The sequence below is a fragment of the Lytechinus pictus genome, chromosome 6, assembly GCF_037042905.1.
Source record: "Lytechinus pictus isolate F3 Inbred chromosome 6, Lp3.0, whole genome shotgun sequence".
Classification (NCBI taxonomy): Eukaryota; Metazoa; Echinodermata; class Echinoidea; order Temnopleuroida; family Toxopneustidae; genus Lytechinus; species Lytechinus pictus.
In genome coordinates this window covers 15,308,993-15,322,500 of record NC_087250.1, presented here as the reverse complement: position 1 = coordinate 15,322,500, position 13,508 = coordinate 15,308,993, and the positions used below count along the sequence as shown (strand labels likewise).

General features: G+C 37.9%; 1 protein-coding gene across 4 annotated transcripts in view; it reads right to left on the bottom strand.

Moving 5' to 3' along the window:
• The window catches only part of LOC129263722 (oxysterol-binding protein-related protein 11-like), a 37,621-nt gene that overhangs the window by 2,176 nt on the left and 21,937 nt on the right, over nucleotides 1-13,508 (bottom strand). For 2 of the 4 annotated variants that reach the window (XR_010293909.1, XR_010293910.1), the window contains 11 exons: nucleotides 11,219-11,376; nucleotides 10,631-10,758; nucleotides 9,994-10,079; nucleotides 9,269-9,350; nucleotides 8,777-8,978; nucleotides 7,133-7,243; nucleotides 5,785-5,945; nucleotides 4,805-4,921; nucleotides 3,224-3,385; nucleotides 574-2,993; nucleotides 1-248 (listed from right to left, as the gene is read on the bottom strand). The exon at nucleotides 1-248 is cut by the window's left edge and continues 2,176 nt beyond it. Coding sequence is in view for 2 of the 4 variants with exons in the window: in XM_064101032.1 (XP_063957102.1) it covers nucleotides 2,871-2,993; nucleotides 3,224-3,385; nucleotides 4,805-4,921; nucleotides 5,785-5,945; nucleotides 7,133-7,243; nucleotides 8,777-8,978; nucleotides 9,269-9,350; nucleotides 9,994-10,079; nucleotides 10,631-10,758; nucleotides 11,219-11,376 (1,330 nt within the window). In the remaining 2 variants the exon portion in view is untranslated. Of the gene's footprint in view, nucleotides 2,994-3,223; nucleotides 3,386-4,804; nucleotides 4,922-5,784; nucleotides 5,946-7,132; nucleotides 7,244-8,776; nucleotides 8,979-9,268; nucleotides 9,351-9,993; nucleotides 10,080-10,630; nucleotides 10,759-11,218; nucleotides 11,377-13,508 lie in introns of all 4 variants that reach the window. The other 2 variants (XM_064101032.1, XM_064101033.1) reach the window with 1 other exon arrangement.

The window sequence follows — 13,508 nt, the reverse complement described above, 5'->3', positions numbered from 1 at the left end:
CACAACACTAGCAAAGTGTAAGTATACCACCGGATGCGGTGTCAAGTTGACACCAGGAAATGGAAGGTCATTACACTTCATCATGGTGTAGTTTCAACACCTGCTGGTGTAGTCAGCTATTGAAGCTGAGTGGTGCTACTTTCAGCACAAATCTGTTTGCAGTGAATGATTATTTGTTCTGTATCAAGAGCAGGAATGTTGGGTTCACCTTGCTGGAAAGTACAGGGCCACACAGTGTCTTTATAGGCCTGTATTCGTAAGTCAGGTTTAACTTAGACCACGGTCTAAATCTGTGCTAAAATCATGGCGAGCCAAAAATTAAAAAATTCTGTTTATCTTGTATATTTCTTATGTTTACTATTTTTTTTCATTTTGCTTTCATAACTAAAAAAAATACTTCAGTTATCATTCCCAGACAATTTTGAACAATTTTGGTGCCATATGAGTTAATAAATTGGATGTGTACTGTAAGGGATTTGTGCTCCAATTGGCTTTCTATAGTTAAACCACAACTTTAAACCAGGGTTTAATTTAAACCCGAGTTCAGAATACAGGCCAACATGTATATAGGGCATTCTAGGGCGTTATTGATCTGCATCATATTTGATTATCCGTAGTTAAACAACAACTTTAGACCAGGGTTTAAATTGAACCGCAGTTTAGAACACGGGCCAGTGACACTTCGTCAGGGTGAATACCATAAGCTACATCTCTTATCTACTCTCCTAGGAAACACCTAATAGAAAAAGGAAATAGCAGTAGAGAATACAAGTTCTGGAGATACATACAGCATTGGAAGCAGGAATATGTTGAATACAGTGCATCACAGGAAAAGATACTCCCAGGGAGTGGGAAAGGTACCAAGCAAATACAAGTTATGTATGCAACTAGCATTGTAAGGCAGGAATCATAAGTTGACTACAGTCCCAAATAGGAAACAGACAGTCAAGAGACACTCCTAGGGAGCGGAGAGAGTACACAACATGTAAGCAGGTCAATTCAAGTTATAGGACAGTTAGCATACAAGGCAGGAATCATGAGTTGACTACAGTGCAAAATCGGAAAAGAGAGCATCAAGAGATACTCCCAGGGAGCGGAAAATGTACATACATTGTGAGCAGGCAAATTCAAGTAACAGAAAAAATAGTATTAGAGGCAGGAATCATAAATTGACTACAGTGCAAAATAGGAAAAGAGATCATCAAGAAATGACAAATCGTCAAGAAATACAACCCAGGGAGTGGAGTGTGTACACACATTGTACAGGTTAAATCCAAGTTAAGGGATACAAAACCATTTGAGGCAGGAATAATAAATTGACTACATTGTAGCATAGGAAAGAGCATGTCAAGAGATACTCACAAGGAGCGGAGGGTGTACACACCTTGTCAGTAAGCTGATGCAAGTTATTGGACAGAAATAGCATACATGGCAAAAATCACAAGTTGACTACAGTGCAACACAGGACTTGAGATTATAAAAAATACACCTAGGGAGCAGAGAATGTACCCATTGTTTGAGCAGGTATATACAAGTTAAAGAATACAAATAGCATTAAAGGCAGGAATCACAAGTTGACTACAGTACAACACTTTACAAGAGATTGTCAAGAGACACTCCCAGGGAGCGGAGAGTGTACACACCATGTGAGCAGGCAAATACAAGTTAGAGGATACAAACGGCATTTTGAGGCAGGAATCATAAGTTGACTACATTGTAGCATAGAGAAAGAAAGTTTCAAGAGATAATCACAGGGAGTGGAGAGTGTACACACCATATCAGTAAGCTGATGCAATGTATAGGACACAAATAGCAATTAAGGCAGGAATCACAAGTTGACTACAGTGCAAAACAGGACAAGAGATAGTCAAGAGACATTCCTGGGGAGCAGAGAGTGTACATATCATGAGAGCAGGCAAATGCAAGTTATAGGATACAAACATAATTTTGAGGCAGGAATCATTAAAGTTGATGTCAACTAAACATAGAAACAAAAAGACCCTCACAAAATAACCCCCACTCCTGGAGTGGATAATGTACAAACATTGTACAAATAACATCTGAAGCAAGAATCATCAGAAGACTACAATAAAGAAACACTAACCCTCACTAAATAGCCCCTCCCCATGGGGTGGAGAATGTTCGTATATTGTGAGCTGGCAAACATAACAGCATATGAGGAAGGAATCATATTGGAAAACTTTATTAAGCTGACCTAATTTAGTTCAAAATTAATTTTGTGTTTGATGAAAAATCCTGCCTCTTCTATGTTAAATGGATCAACCCTGCATCGCAGTGGTCTCTAATGCTTGATGATACGGCCACACTCTCGTCCATTGTCTGGTGTAGGGGAGGACAGGTTGGTTTTCTAAGGATTATTTTACTCATCCTGCCCCCTCTGTGCAGAATGGATCAACCTTACATGCAGTGGTCTCTAGTGCTTGAGTATGTGGTTGTAGAATCCGCCATCGTTGGGTGCAGGGGAGAAGAGCTTGGTTTTCAGGGCATTTTAGTCTCAGTCATCAATTCTCATCTTGCCTCCTCTATGCAGAATGGGTCATCCCTCTATGCAGTAGTCCCTAATGATTGAGTATGCAGTTGTATACTTCCATTGTTGGGTGCAGAGGAAAACAGCTTGCTTTTTTCAGGGCATTTTAGTTTCTATCATTGATTTCTCATCCTGTCCCCTCTATGCAGAATGGATCAACCCTGCATGTAATAGTGGCTAATGCTTCGGTATACGGTTGTAGACTAGTCAATTGTTGGGAGCGGGGGAAAACAGCCTGGTTTGCTAGGGCATTTATGTCTATCATCAATTCTTCATCCTGCCTCCTCTATGCAGAATGGATCAACCCTGCATGCCGTCGTCTCTAATGCTTGAGTATGTGGTTGTAGACCCATCCATTGTTAGGAGCGGGGGAGAACAGCTTGGTTCGCCAGGGTGTGTTGGTTTCCATTCTTAATTTCTTTTCCTGCCTTTGTCTTTCTTCCAGCTAGAAAACCAATAGAAACAATGATATGTTTAGAAAGGATGTTGTTCTTATGTTTCCCCAGAAGAGACACTGATCATAAAGGCATGTTATTGCAAGCTTAAGATCAACATTTACATCAGATTTAAATGAAATTAAAAGGTCGTAGCCATAGTTTTATCTAAAGGCATAACAAAACTCTGACCGATTTTGGCCTGAAAATGGCAAGCCCTGACGGCCTCCCATGTACTTACATATCTCTTGTGTTCTGTGGCTGTGTTGATATCCCCAACCTTCAAGCTCGAGGTCACATTCTGCCATAATCTCCTGGACTCGTACTCTCCTTGCATACCGATCGGCCGGACTCTCTTCGGACAGCCAGACTGCTTGCTCGTATCAATGATTTTATGCTCCCCCTGTAAAATAGATAGTAATAATCATAATTATAATAATAATAATAATAAACATTGCTTATATTGCACATAAGAGAATCATAATATCTTCATATGGAAGAACAGTCATGAGTTGAAATTCCAATAGCAATGGTCAAGTAATAATCCTAGGAAAACTAAGACCACACTTTTTTTAGTACCAATTCTCGCTACCCCAAATAGCGATTTCGCCGAGATCCGGGAAAATCCCTGTAACGCGCATTGCATTATGGGATAGCTTTTCGGTATTACAACTTCCTGTTCGGAAGTCCAATGCACTGTTTTGCCATTCAGATCAACAGTGCCGTCATGCACAACAACACAACGTCGCTTTCGCTCGGAAAGTTCGTGATCACAACCCTCTCTTTCACGATACAGTTTAACGGCCTTTTCTGCTAAAGTCATTAATTCTGCCCAAGGCTTTCCATTGCACGGTATTCCTCTGTCAGTTAAGATTTTTTTAAGTTCCGAAACTGATTTTTTATCCATTTTGTGGTCGACGAAAAATTGAACGGAATGAATGCTGTATATATTTAGCGTCTAGTGGAATACGATCGTGATGTCAGGCCGGTCGCTAAATGCAAAATTTTAAGATATTCAAATGTTTTTTTACTTTTTTATAACCAAATAAAAACATGAATGAAAATTATTTTCACGTAAAATATATATTTTTTTTATATTCATAATTCAAATGGAATCAAAACTGACCAAATTAGATAAAAAGTATTATAATCTGTACATATTACGCTGATTGGCATCGATTTCAGCGTAGTGGAGAACTCAGTATCGCGAACCTCGCGCGAGCATGACTCTGAACCGGAAGTGGTGATGACGACCCGACGGAGTGAAAATTATCTCGTCTCGCGCATTATGAGATATTTGTTCCTATTTGGGGTAGCGAGAATTGCTCACTCATTCACCAAGGAAAAACAAAATTATTTCAAATATGCAGTGAAACACAGCAAAATATTCAAAAAGACTATTCAGAGACTGTGTCACTACTATATAAAACAAATAATGCACTTGCTCTGTCATTTTCATTACTATGGCCTGTAAATTTTAATCATTATATTATCAAAATGTGTTTTGAAACTATGACTTATTTACTACCAATCACTTTGCATAATATTATTTGTAACTGAAGTATCTATTATGAACTCTGATCTGCTTTGTATATTACGTATGCATAAGTTTGTTCTTATGTTTATTATCTAAAAATTAAAATAAAATAAATTGAATTGAATCGAATGTGTGAAAATAAATTCAGATGGTGCTCACTGGGCCCTTGAACTGTGTGGCAGCTATCAAAAGAAACCTTGTGTCCACTGCATTTCCATTAGCACACCAAGTTCTGTGCGTTATTTGTTTTATCATTTGGAATCCTCATTGGCCAAATATACTTACAGATGAGTAGTTGAACTCCAAAGTTCCATTCCATTCCCCGTTGACCTTACAGATCGTCTGACTGGCTGGATTCTTGACCTCCGCTGTTAACCTATGAACTTTGCCTCCATAAAAGGGCTAAAAAAACAGGGTGGGAAATCATTTTTTTATTTTTACTTTTAGATACTATTTTGTGCCACAATGGGGCGATTGCCGACTTTTTGGGGCTTATTTGATTTCAAGGGCTACATTTTTATGCTCAGTGGTCAATTATGCTGTTAAAGCAAAACTCATTATTCTGCTATACATGTATGTAGAATATTGATTTTCAAAATGTTTGTAAACATTATTTGTGGAAAAAACTTGTCGGGTGACTTTAGAAAAGATGGTAGCCCCAAAGCATTCCATGACGATTATTTCAACTTATTCCTTACAATGCTACACCTTTTATTTTTCTTAGTGCACACAATCATGTTTAAAGAGGCATTATTTAGGTCATGCACTACAGCTACTTATATTGCAGTCAGAGAGTGCACACTAACAACACCATAGGCAGTAATCTAATGGATTTTGTTTTGATATGCAACAGAGTCTCACTTACTGCTTATGATAATGGGCCAATCAAAATTCCCTGACTTTTCCCTGATTCGAGGCATTATTTCATCACATTCCTTTAAAAAATGTGTGTTTTTTGCGGGTATGCACAGAACAGGCATAATCCGCATAGAGTGTAATAAATGCCAAAAATGAGGAAGAAAGTCCCCAAAATCACGATAGCCTAAAATACAAATAAAATAGAGTATGAAATTCACAAATCAGGGACATCTCCACAAAATCCATGTTTCGAGTGTCCAACAAGCCTGCCCTTGAATCCTCATTTAGAGTGTGTTTTTTAGGACGATTCTCAAGATGCTATCCACTCTTCAATGGCAGTGACCCCTCCCCACGAAAAAATAATAAAATAATTTCCTCTGATGGGCTGGAAAAGCAAACCATATTACCTTGGTGTGGAAGACAATCGAAGCTGAATAATTTGACTTTGCGCACTGTATCAGAACCTTTCCCCCTAACTCCATCCACGGTATCGTGAGTATGGACCTTCCATATGCGTTAGGGAACGTGAGAGTGTACGTCTCCCCGTGCTCCAATACGTGTACAGCACCTGCAGAAAAGGTCAAAGGCCATTTGGTTAATGCCATTGGCCTGTATTCTGAATGCCGGTTTAACTTAAGCCTTGGACTACATTAAGTCTGGGCTAAAATTATTTGAAGCTGTGAGAGTCAAACGCATGTTTAGGTGGATACACTGTTAAAGCACTGTGGACCCACTGTGATCCCAATGTGAATACACTGAACACACTGTGTAAGCACTGTTAACACAACGTGAAAACACTGTTAATACACTGTTAATGCACTGTGAGAACACTGTGAACACACTGTTAGCACAATGTGAAAACACTATTAATGCACTGTGAAAACACTGAACACACTGTTAATGCACGGTGAAAACACTGTGAAAACACTGAGCACAATGTGAAAACACTGTGAACACGCTGTGAATGTACTGTTAACGCACTGTGAACACACTGTTAATGCCCTGAAAAAATGTGATCATACTGTGAACACATTTTTAACGCACTGTGAAAACACTGATCACAATGTGAACACACAGAACACATTTTTAATGCACTGTGAAAACACTGAACACATTTTTAACTTACAGTGAAAACACTGTGAACACATTGAACACATTTTTAACGCACTGTGAAAACACTCTGATCACAATGTGAACACACTGTTAACGCACTGTGATCACAATGTGAAAACACTGTGAACATACTGAACACATTTTTAACGCACTGTGAAAACACTACGAACACATTTTCAATGCACTGTGAAAATACTGTGATCACAATGTGAAAACACTGTATACACTGGCCCAAATTCACCAAGGTGGTTTTGAAAACCCACGGTTGAGTCCATGATTTATGTAGATTTCCTGTGTAAATTACGCTTATTTTACCGCGTGTATTAAAAAATGTCCAATGCTGATGCGCGCTTTTATCAATGCCCCAAAATGACGCCTATTGCCGTGGTTCTGTTTTATTCATGAGTCCACTGTTTGTCTTGCTCATTAATGCGTGAAGTATTCGTCTCATATAAGGTATCAAAATATAGAGGAACAATTGAATTGTATGATGATGTAAATTAAATATTATAATTCATTTTGCTTTGAAGAAAAAAGGCATGGGAATCCATTTCCTTTTTTCTGAGACGCAGTCTGTAGTATTTAATAGAATGTTTCTTAAGGATAAATTGCCATTGTGAGGAACTACAACAATTAACTTACATTCGCCAATCATATTAACACCTATGGACATGCCAAGGAACTTTGATTTCGTCCAGACCGATGCGTTCATACAAATCCGCTTGGCTGCACACTCTGCGTAGAATGCTGAAACTGGAGAGAAAAGATTAATAATAACAAATATATGTATAAGTAATATAAATAATAACAAATAATAACAACTCTCCATTTGTTTTGTACACAAATTTTCAGATTTTTCCTCATTATCTTTCAAATTGCATCTTGCCTCCTTCTGAGCACAACATACATGTCATGGGAAAATATAATTCACATCACACATGTCAAGGTCAGGAGGAGATAATGTGAAATATTTAAAATAAAGGGGAAAATCTGAAAATTTGTGTACAAAACAAATGGAGAATTGTTCACAAAATCAGCCATTTTGAAGCACGTTTGCCAATGAGGATCCCCATAGAAAGTACAACAAGACTTTTCAATGGTCCATAACTCGCTTATTTCACAACTGATTTTGATGAAACTTTTTTTTTAAATTGTTCCTCTCATTTTACTCTTTCCAATAAGATTGCTTCTCTTCTTGGGTTTTGGTTTCCTATAACAGGGTTGGCACAATAAAAACATTTTTAAAGTACATCATTACCAGCTGAGTCCAGACTGAATTACCTACATGATAAGATTGGAAGATTCCGGTGCCACAACTTTCTTTCCTTTTTTTTTTTATTTAACCTCTGTGCCTTAAGATTGGAAAGGAGTGCTTCATTTAGTATAACAATTTATTTTTGGAATTGCTAATGTAGAATTATTTATGCAAATTTTCTTATCTTGTTTATCTGTAATTAAGTTTTTACAAAATTAGTATTGCACTTTGTTCTGCAACAAACCAAGTAACCTGGAATTGTTTCATTGTACTTCGCTTTGTTTTTATATTTCTTAAAGGACAAGTTCACCCCAACAAAAAGCTGATTTGAATAGCAAGAGAAAAATCAAACAAGCATAACACGGAAAATTTCATCAAAATTTGATGTAAAATAAGAAAGTTATAACATTTTTAAGTTTCGCCTAATTTCTCAAAATAGTTATATGCACATCCTGTTTGGTATGCGAATGAGGGGACCGATGACATCACCCACTCACTATTTCTTTTGTATTTTATTACATGAAATATTTTGATTTTCTCGTCATTGTCATGTGAAACAAAGTTTCATTCCTCCCAGAACATGTGCGAGTGAGTGACATCATCAACTCTCTCATTTGAATATCACTGAGTTGAGCATAGATCTGTTTTGTGAAAAATAAGCGAAACTTTAAAATGTCATAACTTTCTTGTATTACATCCGATTTTGATGAAGTTTTCAGTGTTATTCATGTTTATTTTTCTCTATTTATTTAAATCAACTTTTTTTCTGGGGTGGACTTGACCTTTAAAGGTGATGTACAAAAAAGAGATAATAGTCATGTTTTTATGATGTCATCTACATGTACATTATCTATAAAAAACATATAAAGCATATTTTGGTTGAATATTTCACTGCACAGGCTATCACTTCACATCAAGCTCTATGTTCAAGCATAGCACGATTGCACGTTTGGCGGCCAAAGATAAAGCCTGTTGAAATAGGCCAGTTAAAATAGGATTAAAGAATTTCAAAACTTTTTTGATAGACTCACCAGGAGGATGATGGGATACCTGCTCGGCAACAAAGGTCACCCTGTCTGACCCCCTCCCATCTGATGATGCCCCTCGTCCTGATTGGTCACCGTTTAGCATAGAGTCCTGTGATTGGCTGGTGGAAGGAGAGGAAGGCACCACCCACGAACAGTGGAATGTCTCTCCTAGGATTGGATTGTATGGCTTTTTGGCAAGAGAACCCTGCAGGTCAAAGGTTATAGATGATTAATCATTATCAGTTTATTTTATATTTAAAGGTTTTTAAAGTTAAATATAGACATGGAAAATACAAGATAAAAATGACCCTTAACATAATAATAATGATAATAACAATGATGACATTACTACAACGACTACTAGCACAAAGGTCTGATTTGCACGCAGAAAACCTTTAAACATGTTCAAAACTTGTTGTGGGCGAGTTTCGGTTGATGTGAGAGGGCCTTTAGGATAAAACAAAGAATAATGAATAAAATGCCCTCTAGAATTACCTTTCGTCCAACATGAAATGAAGATAGATAGTACTCTACTACAGCAAGCATCCTGGCTTCAGCTGTCGGTAATGTTGGTATTCTGTAAATGATAAAGAATTTTTATGTTATTTGTGACTTTTTTGTAAAGTTTGTAAAAGCAGGTCTGCTTTTACAAACTTTGCTCATTCTCCTGAAGATGGCAAGAACACACATGTCGAAACGTCAATATTGGGTGGTCCTTTTCGGGACCAACACTTGCCCAAGAAAGATACATGGTGTACCATGAAACCTACTACACTATTCTTCTTCGCCATGGAAACCTCCAGAAGTTACAAATGTTAACAATGTTGACATTTGCTCTGGCGACAATTGTGAATTCCACACACTAATGGAATGACCAACTTCAACCCTGGATTTAACACTATACCCTATCCTGAACTGCAACACTAACCCTATATCTTAGACGTAATAAAGCCCAGAGCATTTGTCACCAGAGCAAATGTCGTGTCACCCATATGACACTTAAAGCATTCAATACTGTCATGGAATTATGGCTAAAACAGTTCATATTTCCATGATTAAAGCATGAAGGAAGAAGAAAATAAGCTTAAGGAACATACAATGTAAACACAGATTTGACAGATTTAATATATTTGACATTTCGGCTTGCCATACTTTTAGCAGAGTCAAAACATTGGCTACATCCTTGAACCTGTGTAATATTAGATGTGATGCCTACTTACCTTGCAAACATGTGTGGAAGGGCCATGAAGTCTGCAAACATTTCAAGCAATGACCGTCTCTCCAGAATAAAAGTTGGTAAAACAACCTGGAACAAGAGGTCAAAGGTCAAATATATCTCATCCTCAATACACCCGTTAAAAGCTTTATATTTATTCTCAGGAACTTTGTATTGGAGTGACTAGAACAAAGTCAATGAATGAAAGAATTTATCTGTAGCAAGGAAATTGTTTTGAGTTGATTCATCAAAATTCTTCAAGAACTTTGCATCTCTAGACCAAATGTCAAGTAGAAAAAGGGGGTGTTGACCAAATGGCTATTAACCTTCGCAAGGGCGGAAATCTCTCCCCAAAGGTAGGGGGACCAGGGGCTGGACAATTTGACAAGCAAAGGCAAAAATAAAAAGTTATCACCCCAAATGTTAGATCATTTCGACCAAAATATATTTGTCAAGCAAAAAAAGGTTATCATCCAAAAAGTAAGGTCATCTCATCCAAAATACATGTTTTATTTCGATTCTTGCCATCATAAAATACCAAAAATTGTAGGGGGGACATTTGATATTGTGTCCCCCCTACTATTTTTGGGTAGGGGGACGTGTCCCCCCTGGGATTTCCACCAATGAACCCTCGGACCTACCTTTGTCAGATCCATTCCTAGTTTGAGTTGAGAGAGTAGATGGAGGATGATGCTCTTATGTTCTTCGACTCCACCGAGGTCCTTATCGGCATCATCATCCGCATCAGCGACCTCATCATCGTGGCTTACTGATGCATGTAAGACGGATGAAAATACAAAATGGTTTTCATTAAAACATCAAGGCCATAGAAGATACAATCTACTGAACTACATGTATTAATTGTAACTGTAAGTTTATACAAACCATGTACAATAAGTTACAATCGATTGTAAATATCAATCATATCTTATGTTACACACCCAAGGCCCATTTCATAAAGCTGTTTGTAAGTTACGAATGACTATATGAACGACTGGTGACCCTTTCTTGTGCTATATGATATATCCCTATCTAGCTGACTTCTGTATAAGAACATGTTCCAGTCGTTCGTAAAGTTGTGTGTAACTTTACAAACAGCTTTATGAAAACACCATCCCGATTTTTTGCATAATTTACAAAGTGATATGAACACTAATAACAAATAAAAAGAATTGAGGCACTAATCATGTATCAAAATGAATAATAAAATCTCACAAAGCACAACTTACAAGGGGTTGGTACATTATGAGATGTGTTGGTATTGGGTCCGCCTATGCCTCCGGGTCCGCCCCTCTGCGGTGATGTCATCGCTCTGCTGCTTGCTGATTGGATGGCTTGGTGATCCGCAGGGGGTCTGGTTTCCGGGAGGTGTGTCCTGATGTCAACACTGTGTAGATTATGAGAATTGAATTCATTTCAAACAAATATCAATATATATTCACTCTGGTTCCTAGAAGATGCCCATGGGAGGCCAATGAGGCCGGGGACCCAAGATATAAAAAAGAGGTCAACATTCTCCACAAACGGGGGTGATTCCAGGGTCCGGGGCCCAATGCATTCTTTTGTATAGCATGGTGGCTCTGTGGTAGAGTGCCCGCCTCATAAACAGTGGGTCATGGGTTCAATCCCTGGCTCCTAAAAGTCTCATTCTAGTACAGTAATATAAATTCACATTTATATTGAATCTTTATCAAACCTCAATAGGCAGGATTCAAAGTACCTGTTTCATTACTGCCTCTTTTTGTTGATTTTTCATTGGAACATGATACATGCAAGTAGTACACTTACACAAGCAAAAAAAGCCTAGATCTATTATAAACGTGAGACAAATAATAGTGTATATCCAGTATATTATGAAAATAATTTTTACCTCATGAATTATGCTATCCAATGGAAGTTGAGAATTTTCTTGCACGGAATTATCCTCAAAATAAGAATTCAGGACGCAAAATGGATGAAATATGTCATAATGTGTAAAGCCTAAAGGTACTACTATCAGTAACGCATGGTACATTTACATGTGCACCTGAAAGCACTACATACTAATTCATTACTGTTTAACAGACTGGGGCAGTTCCAGCTATGGACTTTGTTTGAGAAGGGGAGGGGGAGCAACAGGACCCACTGTTAAAGTTGTTATTTGTATAAACCAGATAACAGGTCTTGCGCAGTTAAACTTACATTTACGCAAAGGCTTCTCTATCTCGAAATCCGGAATTCCTTCTTCTTCACCAAATACCTTTGTGTTGTTTATTTTGTTTCTTTTGATCACTCAAAGAATCAGGGGGGGTGAGGAGGGGCACCATTACCCCCCTCCTGTTCCCACCACAACACCCCTCCTTAGCACTGTCCCTGGTTACTGGAATTTACAACTAATTAACGAGTGACCAAAATCAACATCTTGGATGCTCATTATCATTAAGTCAATAAACTGCAAAGCAGCCTCTCTTCATAATCTAAGAATACTAGGAATAAACACATCTGGACCCGTCTTACAAATAGTTACGATTGATCCAATCAATCATAACTCTATGGAAATCCATCAGTGTCATAATTTTTTCTACAGGAAATTTGCAAAATGTCTTTTGTAAACAAAGGAGATCACACCAAATTGTCAAGAAATCAATTAATTTATGGATATACATTCATACTTAGAATTTTTTTTTAAATAAACATGTATTTCATATGTTGACTTTGCTGGCTTTCCATAGTTGTGATTGATTGGATCAATCGCAACCCTTTATAAGACGGGGCCCTGGGAATGGTTTCTTAAGGCCTGGTCGCACTGGCCAACGGACACAAAATGCATCCATAACGGATACAGCGGACAAGCAAAATTTCGGGGTGGCTCCATCCATTTTCATCCCCTCCAGACAATGGACAAAATGGGCGAACAATTAATCACAGTGGACGGATGCTCGATGGATATAGAGCATATGAAACATGTAACTATGCAAAGAGTACACAGCGGATACATAACGTTTTCCAACAGAGGGCAAGATTCTTTTCCGTTTTACATCCTCTCTGCATCTATAAGTGCAGTGCGACCATGCCTTAATGCTGTTGGGAAGTCTTCACACACAAGTTTTACACATGTCGAGGCCCCATCACACAAAGTGACAGATTCTAATCAACCTCAAATTGTGATTGATCTAAATTAGTATAGAAATTTGAGATCAATCGCAATTTCCGAGTTTGATGAAAATCTACAATCGCCACCTCTTTGTGAGACCGAGCCCATGTGACCAGTTCTTGTGCTCAATGGGATTCCATACTTTTGTCGTCTCTTTTAACATATTGGAAGTTAATTTATTTTGAAAGGAAACTGAATTAATTTTTGTTTCTCTAAAACTTTAGAGGAAAAAAAATGAATTCGGTTTCCTTTCAAAGACTCTTCAAAGATCTGGGCCCCGTCTTACAAAGAGTTACGATTGATCCGATCAATCGCAACTATGGAGGGCCAACGACGTCAACATCTATTATGCATGTTTGTTCAAAATATTTTCTAGCTATGATGTA